Source organism: Xenopus tropicalis, chromosome 1, assembly GCF_000004195.4.
Source record: "Xenopus tropicalis strain Nigerian chromosome 1, UCB_Xtro_10.0, whole genome shotgun sequence".
Lineage (NCBI taxonomy): Eukaryota > Metazoa > Chordata > Amphibia > Anura > Pipidae > Xenopus > Xenopus tropicalis.
This window is the reverse complement of record NC_030677.2, coordinates 81,109,031-81,127,743: the sequence shown is the minus strand read 5'-3', so window position 1 is coordinate 81,127,743 and position 18,713 is coordinate 81,109,031. Positions and strand designations below refer to the sequence as shown.

Below are 18,713 nucleotides of genomic sequence, written 5' to 3'. Positions count from 1 at the left end.
GCACTGGTATACTGTCATTTACTTTTTTAGTCATCAATCAAACTATTTGGTTTGATGGGCATCTTTCAATCAAATATCTACAGTACTATCTGTATATCCCACCATCCTCAGTTTGTACCCAGTATCCTCTTGGGGCAGTGACAAAGACTGGCTACCATTTTCCTCCAGGTATTGGTATCAGACCTGATCTTCCTTTTCAAAATAGAGTCTGGAACTCCTGTTGTAGTATCTGGTTTGTCTGTGGCTTATCTGCAGTTTAGTGCTTGCAAGGGCTGATGGAATAATATTTGGTTAAATATATTATTGTATTTTCATGGTAGAGTTCACTGCAGTCCGTGGCCCGTTAGCAGCTGAGCTGGAGACCCTATGCCATCAATTAGTATATTTCTAGATTCCAACATGGCAATGTAGGGATATCCATCACTTTGTCTAGTCTTTGAAAGCAGGTACTTGAATTGTTTTCTCAATCTGTTCATTTGACTGTGGATAGCTTGGACCAGAAGTGTGTGCTTAAAAATCATAGGAAAACTTTCCAGATTCTGCATTCTGAGGACCATTGACTGATTCTAACTCATCTGGAATTCCATGCCTGGAAATATTGCTTTGACTTTTGCGATGACATTGGAAGTAGACATGCTTTTCAAACATTTCTATTCAATAACTTACTGTAATAATCGTCCACTAGAACTCTCCTCTACTAAGGAACATGCACTTTTGGAATAATTGTTTTACCCACCTGAATTATTTACTTTTCAGGAAAATATTGTATGTGGAAGACATATTTTTATTCATTACGTTATGAATATCAAAGCATGGTTACTGTGTGTTTAGTGAATTTAGCAGCTGAATTAGTTTTTAATCTAGACAAGCTCTGATTCTCAAATCAGTATCGGCTATAGACTTGAAAATGTAAAATACAACTTTTACTTTTGCAGGTACAGTCCAGATTGCACATACTGTGCACATCCAGTTGTTTACCAGCAAATCCATACTGTTTGCAGTTAGTTGGTGTGAGGGTTTCTGATTTTTTTTACCTTTAAAAGTATTGCGTTCACTTGTGCAGTATCCAGCTTGCATTTTATCCGTTAAGGTTTGTTTCCTACTGCAGTTTCATTGAAAACCTAGTCAGGTTGATACATGAATGCCAATTGGCTTTAGTCCTCATTGGAAACAACATCAATGTCCTGTACATCTTTTGTTTAACACATTCTGGCATAATGACTGTTCTTTTTACACTTGTGGCACATCTGGTCTTTTGTAGGTCAAGTTTACTATGTGTGTGATCTTCCTCATATGCTACATTTATTTTGTGGAACTTTGTACCTTTATTTGCATATGGCTGTTTGTATGGAGTGGGAGTTTTGTTTACATCATGTACTTTATTTAGGCATTCATAAGTGCAAGTGGTGTCTGAACTGCTTCATGAGATCTTGCAATATATATATATTGAATATATACATTTTGTTTAAAGTGAGATCAGCAGCTTGATTTAGTAATTTCTCTTGTACTTTTGGAGAGTATGTGCCAAATAAAATCCTGTCATGAATCATTTAATGAGCATTAGTGGATTCGCTATCCCTGGATAGGAGGGTTAGGATTGAAATTTGGCGAATGTTGTGGGTTTGGGTTGTATGTGGATCAGACTGAGAAGTACACTCTTCCTCTGCTCCCAAAGTTTCCCTGTCTTGAAACCTAAGGCACATGCAGAAGTAGCATACAGAGCAGAAAGTTGTAGGTCCTACAATGGCAACATTTTGCAGCTTAGGGCCAGGTGCATCTTTAGGCTTTGCAGGTTAAGGTTGGGTTCAGGTTGAGTTTTTCCTGACCTACACATCACTACTGGCTAGTAATTCCAGAACTTTCCATAACATTCCATAAACTGCCCTATAGGTTCATTTACATTTTCACCCTGTTACAGAATTGATATATTGCAAAGAAGGTATTTGCTTTTGGGGGTCACATAATCAGTCTTTTAAAATGCTTGATCTTCTTTGCACACCATGACTTGTGAATGTCGTCCCATAATACCAAATAATATCACTTATCTTGCTTATTTTTTGCCTTGTTTATACCTTTTCTGCTCCTCGGAAAGGCTCTGTGCTGGGTGGCTGTATATCTGCAAACTCCATGCTGTAAAATCAACAACTTCTGACACCATGTCATTATTATGATTTTTCTAAACTTTAAGCCTTTCAGCTTTATGCTACTCAGAATAACACAGGAGACATTTTGATCTTCAAGGTGGACCCAGAACCTCCTAGACCAGCAAGTTTTACTTTACCATGTACAAAGCATTATTCTGTTTTATCTTGTTACAATGACACCTAGAGTGAAACACACTATATATTATAAATCAATTAAATGGAACTAGAATAGAAAACTACACAGGAGATCTCAACAAAAAGGCTCATGTATACATTTCTGTTTTTTTATGACACAGGGTGTTCCAAAAAAAGAAAGCCTTACACAATACATGAACATCTGGGGCACTTAGACCATACCTCCCAACTGTCCTGATTTTAAAGGGACAGTAAAGAATTTGACAGCTCAGGCTGCCGTCCCGAATTCTTTCTGAAAAGTCCCTGATTTCCCTTTGATCTCCTGCACTGAACCTGCACTGAATGTTAAAAAAGATGCAATATTTCTCAAACTTAATTAAAAAAGTAAACTTAGCTAAACAGGTCTCTTGAGGGAACTGAGACTTGCAGCTTAAAGGGCAATTTCACCTCTTTTTTTTAGCAAACCTGTAATAACACATAAAACAAAAAATTAAATAATGTCAAATTTTGGAAAATGGGAGTGGTATTTAGGGGACATTTCTTTTTGTCCCTTTTTACATTTTTCAAATGTTCGGGGTATGACTTAGACATAGGCTTCAGATATGTCTTTTTGGTATTTGCAGAGACTTTTACAGTTCTTGTTACATTGTACATATAATAAACAGGAGTTCATAATATGGAATTATGTTCTCTGCCTGCAGACATGCCTGTCTCTCCCTAATTCCCATGTACCAGTGTTAATCCACTCTTGCTTGTTTCTCTTACTAATCTGTGACCATTAGATATCAATTTCTGTTTATAGGCTTGATTTGTCAGGAGGCATTCTCCATCTAACCAACTATAGTTAAATGCGCTGTGAGAAGGAATGCTTTATGTTACATGAATCCAGAGGAGCTTAAACTGGGACAGGGCCAACATGGATAATGATATATCAAGTGCAAGGGTTATCTTTTAAACTGAGATGATCTACCAAAACAAGATGATCTATTTTAAATGGTAGCCTAATATTAATAGGTAAGTATGAATGGGGTTATCACCACCAGGGATTCAAGACTATGTTTAGACAGAGAATAGAGGGGATCACACTTGACTGAGAGTGTGATCTATAATTGGTAAAGATGGCACTAGAAGTACTATAACACAAATGTCTACAAATAACTTTTTGCTACCAGTTTGCTATATTAATTGATCATACTGTGGCAATGTATTGCCCAGTTCTGGCACTGCCTTATATTCCACCTACTTCACAATTTCCTGGTTCTTTCCCTTCTTGCAGAGCTCATCACTTGATGGCCATTGGAGTGTTGGTAGTTGGACAGGTTCAGCAGATGGCAAAGTGTACAGGCAATGAAGTGTTTCAATAGGAGATTTTTTGCAGCATTCAGCCACTTTGGCATCTTTTGAGGTAAACTTCTTGCAAACTTGTTGGACATGCATTGACAGCTGCAGAATCATACATTAATAAAAGTTAAATGTGCTTTGACTTTTTTATAATCACTAACTTCAATCTGTTATTTACACTACAGGAGTTGGGGAAATTACAGTGCAGCAGGAGCTGGAAAAACAGTTATAGAGGCCACAGTATTCCAATATATTCTGCACAACGTGTCTTAAAGGGCAAGTTAAATATAGAAAATAAATTGGTTACCTTTATTAATCTTTTTTGCATAGAGCTAAATTGCATAGAGCTACTTTTCATGGCCAGCAACCCTAAGATGCTTAATTTAAGTTAAACTTTGCATGACAGATTAGGAGCAGTGGCAAAAAACTGAATATCTCCTTTTTAAAAGGGTTGTTCACCTTTGAGTTAACTTATAGTATGATGTAGGGTAAAATTCCGAGATCATTTGTGATTGGTCTTCATTGTTTATTTGTAGTTCTTTAGTTATTTCATTTTCAGTTCAGCAGCTCACCAGTTGGGAGCTTCAGCAGCTTTATGGTTGCTAGGGTTCAAGTTACCGTAGCAACCAGGGAGTGGTTTGGATGAGCAACTGGTATATAAATAGGAGAGGGCCTAAACAGAGAAAAAGTTTCAAAAAGTAACAATAACAATAACACTTTAGCCTCACAGAGCAATAGTTTTTTGGCTGCTTGGGTCAGTGACGAAAAACTGGCAAATAATTAAAAAACAAAATAACAAAACAAATAAATAATGAAGACCAATTAAAAAGTTGCTTAGAATTGGCCATTGTATAATATACCTAGTGGGTTACCGGGAGCAAGGAGAGGAGGAAGTACTGCTAGACAGTGTTGAGCGAATCTGTCCCGTTTCACTTTCTTTGTGAAAGAACAGGAAAATTTGCGAAATGCATTTGTCGCGCAACTGTTTTGGTGCTCGTGTCTTTTTTTTTGTCTTGCGTGTCTTTTTTTGCTGCAACCGCACCCAATTTAATGCAACAGTGCCTTTTTTTTTTTACAAATTTTGCTGAAATTCACTGGAAATCCATGCTTGGTGAAAAAATTTGCTCATCACTACTTCTAGAGGGACTAGGGTTGCCACCTTTGTCGGGTTACGTGATGATCGGCGCCGTGCACTGATGTCATCATGAAATCCACTGACTCCATCTTGTGATGAAGTTTTCTGGTCACATGATGATGTCAGGTGTCCATTGGATGCAATTTGGAGGGTTTCTGCCCAGTTTTCAGAATGCTGAAAACTGGGCAGAAGGTTTTGTCCCGGACAGCCCTTGTCTGTGTCAAAACTAGACAGGTGGCAACCCTAAGAGAGACCATAAGTCGCTAGTTACGTTAATGTTACATTACTGCCACAGGTTGTAGTTTTAAACATATAGTACAGTCTGAACTGTGAATTAAAGGTATAGTTATCCTTTAAATTAATGTGATATACAATGTATGATGTAGGCAGTGATATTCTAAGAATATTTGCAGTTGGTCTTTTTTATTTTTTGTTGTTTATTTTGCTTTTTGTTCAGCAGCTCTTTCAGCAGCTATTTGGTTGGTAGGGTTTACTATACCTTAAATATGCCAGGATCTGAATAGGAAGATAAGATAAGCAATAAAAAGTAGCAATACCAATAATATTGTAATTTAGATAACAGTTTGTTTGGCTGCTGGGGTCAGTGACCTCATTAGAAAGAAATGAATAAATAAATAATAAATAAAATTTGCTAAAAATAGGAATGTTCTATAACATACTTAAAGTTAACATAAAGGTTAACTACCACTTTATACATACCCATGTGGTATGGGATACATGCTGACTGACAACACTTTGTTATAGTGAATGCCTATGAATAATACAGTAGAAAATTGCATCTACCTCATTCTCCATGCAGTCATCAGTTATGGTATTGCAGCACTTAGCAAGGACCTTTGCACACTGCTCTACCAATTGCATCACATCTTTTAAATCTGCTGAAGGTACTTTTTGGGCTAACCTTATTGATGCACTAAAAAGAAAAACAAACAAAGCATTAATACAGTAAACACTCAAAAAACAACAAAGTAGACATTGAATGTAGCCAAATCCTTAGTTCTGGATTCAGTTTGTCATTTTTTGGTGGATTTGATATTTGTCCTGAAATTCTGGATATGTTGTATCTGTAGCTAGCTAAATAGTTTAAAAATTACAAATAAATAAATGAAAATATAAGCATATCTTTTTACCTGAATTTAAATTTCTCCTCCCCATAAATGTTGTAGCGTCCACACAGTGTATTAGACATCATGGTCAATAAGTGAAGTGATTTTATCTGCAGTCTCTAAATGTGAGAAACAAGTTCAAATACTGAAAGCATTTAAAGAGAATTTTATATATATATATATATATATATATATATACATTAAATTGGCCTTTGTGCAAATTATGCTGTTTAAGGGATAAATCATGCTGCGCTGTCTTAGTTTGACCCACTAAAGCAGGGGTCCCCAACTTTTTTTTTTCCTGTGAGCGACATTTAAATATATATAAAAAGTCGGGGAGCAACACAAGCATAAAAATAAAAAAATTGCTAGGGGTGACTTACAAGGTTACATTTGGTAATTTGGCAGCCCGATGTGGAATGACAGACGTCAGAAACCCTGTTCGGCAGAACACATGGTCTTTTTGCCTCCAAAGTCAGAAATTAAAAAATAAGCAGCTGTTTTGAGGCCTCTGGAAGCAAAGGGACTGGTGAAAAACATGTTGCTCACAAACCACTGGTTGGGGATCACTGCCTTATAGAATTCAATGTCCCCTTCATTCAGTATCCCCAACCTTTTAATACCCATGAGCCACATTCAAATGGAAAAAGTTTTGGAGAGCAACACAAACATGAAAAGAGTTCCTGGAGGTGCCAATGAGAGCTATAATTCGCTATTTGATAGCCCCTATGTTGACTGGAAGCCTAGGCTCTGTCTGGCAATTACACTGGGTTTTTTATGCAATAAAAGCTTGCCTTGTAACCAGAAATTCAAAAATAAGCACATGCTTTGAAGCCACTGGGAGCAACAGCCAAAGGGTTGGCGAGCAACATGTTGCTCGCAAGTTAGTGGTTAGGCATTACTGTTCTAAAGCCTACTATCACAGATATGATAACTGGTGCCTTCGTTGACTATTTACCAGGGGTTTGTCAGGGATCATTATTTCTATGACAGTGGCTGTTAGTGAGGTTCCTGTTTGTTGATGCTGTAAAATAGTTCATATAAACATGGTGGTTGTAGGTTCTACTTGAGTTTGTTTAAACTATGTTCCTCCCACAGTGCAAGAACTAAGTTAACTGGTTATGATTTTCTTCATTGTGTGTTATAAGAAATAAAGAATATAACATACCTCCAAATGGAGTTTTTGGCAGTTCAGGGCATGCCAAAGAATATTTGGGCATTATCAGGGTGGACTGGGGTATGGAAATCAAATGTTAGGAATTATGTTTTGGTAGAAGCTGATATGGCATGCTATGTAAAGCCATGCACGCTCATGCATGTTGTTATTGCCACAGTAATTTTAATGGCACATTTTAATGGCTACAAGTATGCCAGCACAAACATTTTATCCGCTGCCCTTATAATTAATCTCTGCATTGGAAAAACTTTTAATTCTATCCTAACTTCAGAAAATAATAATTCTATATTACGACATTGAACAGTCATGCTACTTCTGTCCTTTACAAAGTATAAGCAGACAGTAGGGATTTAGGATAGAGGCTTAGGATTAACATGGAGCTGCTGTGCAACAGTGGGCCACAACTGCAAAAGTAAATAGCTCTGCTGTGCTTATAAGTAGGCAAGCTATATTTATATAAATCTATCTATCTAGTTCTTCGTTTGTATACCTGGTGACTTAATCAGGCTTCAAAACCTGTTTCCCACAATAATTTGCATATTTAATAATTTGCTCATGCTATTATAAGCAAAGTTAATTGTAGTCTTTTTTGCACTTGTCAAATTTGGGACGAGCGATGAGCGAAATTTTTTTGTAGGCATGGATACGCAGCAAAATTCCTTGTGTTGCAGTTGGTGGAATTTTTCACTACACGGCAGCAAAAATTTGCCGCAAAAAAAAGTCACATGCGTCAAAAAAGTCACACATTTTTCTGCAAAGCAAAACGGGACAGATTCGCTCATCGCTATACATAAGGCCAAAAAACATAAATGTAGCATATTTTTGCAGTACATAGGCTTAAGTGTGAGTGTACAAACCTGTTTCAGAAAGCATTGTGTTTGTCTGGGTTTAGTACAGCATTCTGTTATCATCTTTAAATATTTTTCAGTGTAATTTACCACCACGAGGAAAGGAGTTTGAGCATAATTGCTAGAGTAATCATACAGAAATCTACAAAAACAGAAAAATATTTTTCATTAATAAGTAAAACTGTTATGATTGAACTGATTATTTACTTTTGTAATATTTTAGTGATATTGATATAAATATTTCAATATGAAATAAAAATCTATTTGAACGTAATTATCACACCATCAAGGACAATGATACACAGGGAAATTTGTAGGCGTAGCCACTGTTAAAAAAATCACTATTGCTGCCTACAAATCTCCCTGAAAATGCCTTGCCATAAACTAACATTAGGGTCACTGAGAGTAAAACATATTACTTGTGGCTGTCTGAATTAATCACGGGAAATTCCAAGGGAAGCAGTTTCTCACAATTAAGCCAGATCTGCGAAAGTAATATGTTTTCCTTGCAGCGATCCCAATGGTGGCAAATCATTGTTGGGGAAATTTGTAGCAAGCAGTAGTGATATTTTAACGCTGGCTAGAAATCTCTGTGTGCCATTGCCCTAATAAGTGCTTAGATGTAAAGGAATGCTGAAAGAAAGAATTTGTCAATAGTGTAGGAACCTACCTATCAATAAATGACTATCCTTTTAAACAGCTAAGATTAACACTACAGTATGTCTCATCTACAGCTGTATGGAGATTGATATTAATATTAATGATTAGTTTGTGTTCTGCTAGGTAGCATCTACCCTTAAAAACAGCCCACCATATCTCCTGAGGAACAGCTCTGTGCTGGATGAATGCTGAAAAGTGTATCTCACCATAAATGCCTGTAACCTCCAGAGTGTCATATTCATAATAATGAATATGTGCAGTGAACAAATGTGAAAAAAATGTGAGTGAGAAAAGTGAGTGAGAAAAATGTGAATTTGATGTAGCCAGGGTAACTTATAGTTCTTGATATTACTATTCCTTCTAGTACAACAAAAGTTAAATGCTCTTTGCCTTTTCAGGTAGTTCTATAGGTTAGCACTATGGTAAAAATACCACTCACTGGTATAACAACCTCATTTGGAACTGCAATTAAAATTACTGAGGGAGTCAACAGTTCCCCATGTGTAATGCTTTGCGGTGGCAAAATCAAATTGCCTGGAAATCTTCAGGTGTTATTCTTATTAGAGGAGACTCCTCTAATGGTGGAGATTAAAATAAAACACAGGGGGTCCCAGGTACCCCTAAGCACAAGTAGTAGAACTACAGCTTCCAGAATATTCCTTGGAAGTTAACAGTTTAACAGCTGAATAGCATTCCTAGTATATTATAAAACTTCCTAACAACTGCTAAACAGTAAAATAAGTTCTGTGGTTTTAATAACAGTTTACACATGTGATACAACCCTGTGCGCTCAACCCTGTGTGCTCAACCCTGCAACAAAGCCTGTTCTAGAATAGAATAGTTAAAACAATTTCCTCACAAGTGGCAAAATGTTGTCTACTCGCATCTGTGTTATTATGGGTGTTAGTTGGGTGTGTTATGGGCATTGGCATCTTTATACTTGGTCAATTAAAAGTAAAAAGAGCATTGCTTTCTTTGATCATTATAGAACTGTGACTTTCCCCCTACCCAAAGACCTAACAGAAGTATTGATGGTGACAAGGCACAATTGCATTTTATATGTTTTTTTCTAACACATGTTTAAATAATGTTGAGCTTAGCTGAATCTATAGAACTACTATTTAATGAGGTCTAGCATTTGGTTTTGGCCTTTCCCATCTCAATTTTATAAAAGGCCAGAGGGTGAAATCCATCCCTCCATCTTTACCAGCCCTACTAATAACTATGGGTGTACCAACATCAGTGATCTTACTAGCTGGTTTGGGCAACAGCTGTGCTCTGGCTCACTGCACTTCCAGTTTCTTGTTCCCTCTCCCCAAGAACACATTGTATACACAGCACATCCAGACACATTATGTTATGGAACAGAAAATTCTTTTTTACTTGCCTGGATGAAAACAATTGAGCATTTTCTTTGAAAGATTCACACAACTTTTCATTGGATGGTTCAGTATATGTTGGAAATTCTTTTGGAGGCTGCTTCAGATCTGCCAGGCACAGCTTTCTCTCAAGACCTTTATGAACACAACATCGTTCAACACCAGGATGTTTTGGAAATGGAGACTTTGGATCACAAGACTGAACAGATAAAGCATCTGCCTTAAAAGTAAAAAAAACCCCTAAATGAATTGTTGGTTAAAGCATTAAAGGCAATTAAGGCTCTGACTTCTGTTGCTTAGTGTGTCTGGGATTTAGGTTTGTACAAAAGGAAATCTTTAAGTTATGGGGGAATTTTTATCACTGATAGGGTATAGTAAGGGAATAACCCATGTCTATAAATAAGTGTCTATCAAAAAAACATATCTATAAATAGGTGCAGGAATTAAATAACCTCTCTGTGTAAGTGAAATTCCAAACAAATCAAAATCATTCGAAGCTTAACCATATTTCCAGAATAATTATCGCTATCTTTAAAAAATGATTCCATTATACTGATTTTATTAAAGTTACATTATAGCCATTGGGTCAATGCAATTACCTAAACAGTGTCTAGATACTTTAATTGCCTTTGCCCTAATTTATCCCTTCTGATTTAAAAAAAAACAAAAAAAAACAAACTTTATGAGATATTTCCAAAGCCACAGTATGTCCACTTTATAAAAAGATCACATTAGTTAAAATTTATTTAGGTTGCTGTAAATGTCAGGGGAAAGTCATACTGAAAGCTAAGTGAAATGCTACCTTGTAAATCCTTTCATCGATGTCCTAGACTATTGGGTACTCGCTCGTCACTGGTTTATTGTCCTACCTTTGTTTGTAAAGAACAGAAGCTTTAATGGTGTAGTCATGGAAAAGTTATGTTTTAGATCAATAGGAAAATATGTTTTGCAAGCATCAATACAATACAAAACAATATTCTAAGCAGTAAGTTACCTTTTTGTCATAGCAATCAGCAGCAGCTTCTGTGGCACAGCATGTTTCTGAAAGAGAGACTATTGCCGTCACCAGGTGACCTATTTCTTCAAAAGTTGCATTGGAATACTTCCTGCTGTTCATGACGAGAGCTCTTAAAAGAATAAAGATTTACAACTCGTGTTATATAGGTAACGGAGCTAGATAAAAAGAAGAAAATTCATCCAAATTGTTTTTCAATAACTACACAAATCAAAGACATTGGGTAAATTAAAGGTGACCATATTGCCCCAGATATGTGTAACGATTGCCATACAAAGGCTGACCATAATGGTACTTCAACCCATGGGCCAAATAGGCAGACACCAAATTGTGGCCATACAGGCATATGGCCACTTTTGTGTTGTTCCATTTTCTCCAGCAGATTACCTGAACAGCCGAAAGTAAAGAGGAGCTGCAGGTTTCATAAGAAGGCCCATTTGCTGTTTAAAATGATTGAATTTTGCATCAGTAAACTACTAGGTTTTCTACTTGACAAAAAAATCACTATCACTAAAAATTCAGCATAATTTGACAGGAAAGAATGGAATTGAAATTCCTTTGCAGATAATCTGTCATGTGGAAAATAAGGAACAATTTACTGTTTACATTTGCTGTATGAATACGAAAATAAATGCTTTTGTACACTTGAATTTTCCCCTGTAATGCTGTGTCCCTGTGTTTAAAGAGGTGGAAACAAGTATTTTACTCAGTATTATCTGAGGTAACTTAGTTTGAAGGAAGGTAAAGTGCAGTAGCTATACACTTATATAAATTGCTATACACTATACACAATATACATGATTATAGTTTGAAGTAAATTAAAATGAGTTTGCAATTTCAAAAAGTGAATGTATAATTTCCCATTCATTCTTATACAAAGTTCTGGCCCTTCATGTCCTGACTTCCTCAATATCCCTAGTAAGATCATCCTGCTTTGCCGTGTATATTCTTACAACAGCTTGAGGGCATACACAGCATAAAACAAAAAAAACTAACCAAAACAGTTATCAATGGTACTAATTTAAAAAAAAAAAAAGTTTTGTGAACTGCAATGTTGCTGTAGCTGTTTATTTTGAAAGTATCTTGCAGTATGGTCATACAGCTAAACTGTATGTCATCAGTATTGGATTTAGCTTTAAAACCTGCATATTGGCTTGTGTGCAAAAAGCCTCAAATGTATCCCAAAATGAGCTCTCTGTACTTTCTGGTATATGGTAAAAACATCCCTTATAATTGTTATAAAAACAATAACAGCAACCTCTTGAAATAAGACAACGTCTAAGTTGTCTGCAAGTCTATAACACGATTCATGGCAATGTGATGCTTAGTTTATCTCTTCTTCAGTCTGGAACATCTAGGGGAATTATTAGACATGCTGTAGCATCCAGCATTGAGTAGCACACAAAATAACAGCAGGTGATACGTACATTGAAAGATAACAGCACAAATAACAAATTGGTTGCATGAGGTTCTCTTCATTTTTTTAGAGTGGTTTTACAGTTTCAGGCACACAATAACTGAATGATGAAGTGCAGATATAGAAATTCAGAGTCTAGCGTGATTTATCCCCATGTCAATGTTACACTTTTAGCTAAATCCTGTTAAAAAGCTACATAACTGCATCCAACTTGAAGCAATCCAGGCCAGTTACATAAAAATTCTAGTGAATAGTCACTTTACAGTGTGTAAGCATAGTGCAAGTGTCATATAATTTTATATCTATATACTGTATATACAGTATATATGTATATTGGGTGTTGTTTAAGATAAGTCAATGCCTTTTCTTGAATATGTATTACCTTGGTCAAATTATAGGTTTAAGTCAAAGGAAGTGCTTTGTGTTACAGTAGGTGTATCCCTTTAATTATAATGGGTGCCAAATATATAGCTGTTTGCTTTTGCTTGGTAGGAATCACGGCATTATCTTTGTGCCAATGCATGCAGTTCCTAAAGCTCTGTTAGTGTATGATTTGTGCATATCAGTTGCATGCGTAGTTGCAATGTGCAAAAGGAACACATTTTCAAGACCTTGTTTTCATGCTTATAATACATACCTGGAAAGCAGAAACCAATGGTATTTTGGCACAAGTATAGAGAAGTGTGTTTTGACACAAATACCTTTGTGAATAGCACTTTGATTTATGCAATTTTGCTAATTTATTAGCACATTGAACATTCATTTATAAAGCAGCCCTGTGAACACTTTGAGAATATTATGTTTATATGCAATTATTATATTCCATAGTATTCCGTTTAAACAACAATACAAAAGTGCCTTATGCAGATGGAAAAACAATCATCTTGTTTTTAAATGTCTCCTTAAGACATAATATTATTTAAAGACCTAAGCATTCCAGATAATAGTTCCAATACCATATTGGATAATAAATAAATACCATATTGTAATAAAGTAATTGGTCTTAGGTAAACTTACACTGCAGAAAATTTGTCTTTTCCCAGAAACTTTAGTTCTTGGCATACTTTATCCTTTTGGTATGGTTTACCTACAAACAAAATAATAAAACAACTCATCACTAAATGGTAAAATTATACTTTTATTTTAACTTTCCATTAAATAAGCATAATTCATATTTAAAATTGTCAGATAATTTCTTTCTACATTAGGAATACACATGCAGACAGGTTGACTGAAATGCAACGTTATAATGTTGTAGACATTAAATTATTGGTGTCTGTGATACATTTACTAGATTTACTAGAGAATTCTAGTAAATCTGTGCGGTGGTGCTCCAGGGTATGGCCATACAATCTGCACTTTTTGAATGCAGTGGTGTTAAATGCAGGTAGTTATATATTCATAGCAAGGCACAGTTCTTTACCCTACTAGGAACACAAATAGCTTTGCCTTAGTGTGCAACTAGTGATTAGTGAGTAAATCTGTCCCATTTAGCTTTGAAGAAAAATTTGTGTAACACATTGAAGTCAATTGACGTTTTTTGTTGAGACCTTATTTTGTCTAACTTTTTTTGCACCCATTGGAGTCTATGGGTTTTTTTTCACAGGAAAGCCTGCTGAAAAATATCCATTATAAGTATTTGCTACCAATTGGGGCAATGTTCAAGTTCCAAAAAATACAGGGTGCTTTGTGCCTGCTTCTTTAACTTTGCTTGTTGCATCTTAGGTGCAGTAACACATAGCAACTAATAAGATGTTTGCTAATAAACAGGTGAACAGTAAATGCTACCTGCTGTTTGGTTGCTATAGGTTAATGCATCTAGGCCCATTTATGATTGCCCCAAAAGTTTGGCCATCTTAATAAGTTTGCCCAAAGAAAAACTTTGGCAGCTTTTAGGTGCTGAAGATTTTCTGTATTACAAAAGCCCACTGGGGCAAACTCATGCAGAGTTTCCATTATAATTGCCTGAGCACAAAAGCTTGAGCAATCATAAAAGGTTCCCAAAGTGTACCTATCTACTGTAACCTACTGTTATCAGTCCACTGATAAGTTTTTGTATAATGAGCTGTTCTTTATCTAAAAGCCTAATAGACTGCATCTATAGGTGCCTGGGGTTTCTTTATACAGAGAGATTCCTAGTGAACTGGTATTCTTTGACACTGCTCCTAAGGACAAGAAGTAGAATGTGGCTTTACTTTCAGTTTCAGATCCTGTTTGGTGAAATAAAAAAATATACATATTTCTAAATAAAATTGACAGAATGTTTAGCTCAAAGATTATTCATAAAACTAATGTTTAAAATGGGTCTACTATTATTTTAAAGAAACCCAAGCCCTCTCAAGCAAGGAATATACATTTTTATGATAAGAAAGGTTTTTTTTTTAAAATATCTTTACAAACATATTTATTACATTAAAAATGAGTATCCCCTAATTCATTTAACACAGCCTACACATTAAAAGACAAAGATGTAAAAAGGGCTAATAATTAATGAAAATAAATCTTTAGATTACTGAATCACTTTTATCGTTGCCTTTTGCTCTAATATTCTAAAAATTAATTTAAAAAAAGTCTTTAAGAGGTTGATTTACAATGAAGCATCTACTGTATATCATGAAATCCCAATGTTTAACTGCACTCTAACAGCAAAATTAAAATTCATATTTTTTAAACGATTTCACTGAAAAAGCATGTTGACTACAATTTCAAGTTTAGGTAAACATAGTTCAGCACTACCACAGAAAGAGATTCTGCCTCTTGCTTGCACTCTACAAGTCAGTTATTCTTGTGGATATATAATGAAAAGTTACTCTGTGAATTCATTGCCAGCCTCCACATATTTAGAATGGCATAGGCAGTAGACAATAAGGTATGAATAACTCTCTGAAGATATGAAGTTAGTTAACATGTTATTAGCATTCATATATGAGGATGCAGAAAAGCTAGTGACTCCACTAGAGTTTTCTCAGTCCCAATGTGCTGCTCATCAAGTGATTCAAAGTCTAGTAGAGCAGTAAGAACATTTTATTGAGATTCTTTATTAAACACACACACTTCAGTTCATCTCTAAATATTCATATTATTGTACTGTTGTACTCAGCAAGGTGACACAGAAAAGGCAACATAAAAGCTTTAGCCATTTAATACAAACTCAGAGAACATACATGGTTTTCTCCTAAAATGTAATGTTGTTTTTACACATTTTACTACAGTGTAGTATACATTATCCTAATACCTTATACTTGATCCCAACTAAGCTGCCTTAATTCAAATTGGAACAACACAATCCTATTGGGTCTATTTTATGTTTAAATCCTTTTTAGCAGGTGTATCCTTAGCAGAAGGATACCTTATCTGGAAAACCACAGGTCTCAAGTATTCTGGGTAACAGGTCGTATATCTGTACCTCTCTGAAAATAAGGATGGGGTGTTGGGTATTTACCCTGCTATAAAAGCTTGTTTTCCTGAATTATTTTATTTAACTATCATTTTTAATAAACTCTGTTATAGACAGAAATATTTGGTGAACACATTTGTTAAAACCTCTAAATTACGGGAAGGCTATTATAATTTATGGTTTTGAAATTAAATTCACGACTTAACCCTCTTAATTTGACACTGGCATCAAATATTATTTTTAGAACTGAATATTTTGATACCGTTTTGTTGACTTTAGGCTGATGATACTAAATTGGGCAAAATTTTAAGTTCCAAGCAGGATGTTACTGCTTTGCAAAGAGTTGACTAAATTGGAGATCTGGGCAGCAAACTGGCAAATGAGGTTCAATGTTCACAAGTGCAAGGCTATGCAATTTGGTAGAAATAATATAGATGCAAATTATGCATTTAATGTTAGTATGTTGGGGCCACCTTAATTGGGAAGGATTTGGGTTTTCTTTGAATAATAAACTGTGCAACTGTCAGTATCTAATAAAACGAATAAAGTACTGTCTTGCATAAAAAGGCAGTTTACTTGAAAGATGAAAACATAATTTCATAATTTGGATGCAGTTTTGGGCCCCTATCCTTAATAAGGAATATGTTATTCAGCTGGTACTATACTTGTGATAGGAATGGAACAATTAGTTAGTTAGTCTTATATTCGCTAAAGAAAATGTGCCTGCAAGGGGACATGATGACATAATTATTTATATATATCTTAAAGTAAAGCACTCTACAGGGCTTTAAAAAAAAAAAAAATCAAACGTTTTATTGGTAACCCATATACTGTATGTATGAACATATGGACTATTGTATCTTTTTCCAACCTAAATAAACTATGTCATTGATCTTCACCATACGCATTTCTCTTAAGTAAGGTTATTCAAAGGTCTACATCAGTGCTTGATCTATAGTTTACATCTCAAAAGCTTGTATTGTTATACACATGCCATCCAAAAAACAGTATGACATAACCCTCTTTTTTATTTTAGCAGTTGGTAACATATGATTGGTCTAAGAGCATACATACTTACTAAGTAAATAACATACATATATATTTACATAATTGGTGATAAAAAACAAATCTGCTGTGGGAAACTTGTTGAACGAATAAAGACTATGCAATTTTGTTTGCAACTATGCAACTTTAGCATATTTTCACTTAAATGAGCCCATTTATGGTACTAGATTAGCCCAATCAAATGGGCATAATACCATTTCAAGTTTAGAAATTCTTCCAAGATATATGGGCTTTGGCCATTTGGAATAACTGGATCTTTAGCAATGGCTACCATTTGATAAGGCACAACTGCCAGCCACTAGCAAGAATACATTCATACAATCAAATCCATTCAAAATTCAAAATTATTTTCAGATATTTGAATACAGTTCATTTGGCTAATAGTTCACTTGCCATTGCATACATGTTAATGTTGACAACCAAGGCTTCAAGTCTTACTCAAAGGGGAAAGAATTAACAGAACCTGGTGATTCATTTGTGATCCTATGGGACAGAGAAGCAATACAAGACATAACAGTCCCTTTAATAAATGCAACAAGAAAACACTCAAGGTGCACTAACAAAGAAGCATGATCGACCAGTGCCACAAGTCCTGATTTACTTAACATATTTTACATTTGCAAAATCACTGTAATGCGTAATAGCCATGGAAAATATAGATGTGCCTGACATCCCAGATCTGTACACATACAGTAGTTCTATTAAAATATAAAAATCCTAAAGGGGACCTGTCACCCAGATATAAAAATCTGTATAATGAAAGTCATTTTCAAATTAAATATTAAGCTGAAATTCCTATTTTTAATAACACATCCATACCCATTATAAAACTAATTAAACATACTAGCTGTCAATCATATATTGTCTACCCTGCCTTAGGCATAGAGGTGGGGCAGACAGTTACTTCACTTTCCATTCAACACTTCCTAGATATCACTACTCACATGCTCTCTCCCTTCTCAACATCTAATTCTGTATCCAGTGCATGGGTATCAGGTCTCCCATTTTGGTACATAAACATGATTTTGAGGTAATACAAAGCTTGCCTTGATAACAGTACCCACAAAATTGCACCTGCCTGCTTGTTGTGCTTATGTAATTCCATGACAGGTGCGGCGTCGAGTCTGCAACATACCCCTTCCACATTTTACCCCTCCCCGCCCCTAACCTTTCTCCCAAACAACACACTTAGACACTGTAGCTGGGAGGAGAAGGCCACAGTTATTTATTTATTAACAATAAAACTTAACATCAGTTAACATTTGTAACATTATTTGTACAAAACCTTTTGTATAACAAACATTTACAGTAACAAACATTTACAGTAACAACAATCCTTACTCGCCTCCAAGGGGCTGGCCCTGCGCCCAAATGTAACACCTGGTTCCTGCCTCCTTTTCCCCCGACCTAAACCGAGGCTAACTGCCGATCAGGACCCCAGGCCAACCGGCCAACACTCTCCTTGGCAATTACCCCCCTTAAACTTCCCCCCTGGGGGCACGGAGTAAGGTACCCTCCGCGACAACAACAACCCCACTTTATAGGGAGGGAGGGTGGGACGTTGTGAGCTGCTGATCCTCCTTCTGCCTGGGACCGAATGGAAGGTAGGACTGCCTTGATCGCCCCTCCCCCGGCTAAGCCCGGGAAATATCCAGGGCTCTCAGTGGCCAGCCACCAGGAACCCAAAAAGAGTAGGGGGGAAGGGGGGCGGGCTGCCCTCCTAGCCCCATCATGCCCTGCTTCCCTACACTAGGTTCCGGGTCGTTGGGCCCCAAGACTGAAGGAAATAAATGTAGACAATTTTCCATTACTTGACAAACACAATAGCAACATTAGCACAAGAGTATAGACACATGAATAACAAGACCTACTA

At 35.9% G+C, this 18,713-nt stretch overlaps 1 protein-coding gene across 1 annotated transcript in view; it reads right to left on the bottom strand.

Annotated features, from left to right (window-relative positions):
- Positions 1 to 18,713, bottom strand: part of gc (group-specific component (vitamin D binding protein)) — a 75,001-nt gene that overhangs the window by 17,604 nt on the left and 38,684 nt on the right. The window contains 7 exon segments of the mRNA NM_001015745.1: positions 3,523 to 3,722; positions 5,560 to 5,689; positions 5,907 to 6,001; positions 7,917 to 8,049; positions 9,955 to 10,166; positions 10,941 to 11,073; positions 13,396 to 13,465. Coding sequence (NP_001015745.1) covers positions 3,523 to 3,722; positions 5,560 to 5,689; positions 5,907 to 6,001; positions 7,917 to 8,049; positions 9,955 to 10,166; positions 10,941 to 11,073; positions 13,396 to 13,465 — 973 coding nt within the window.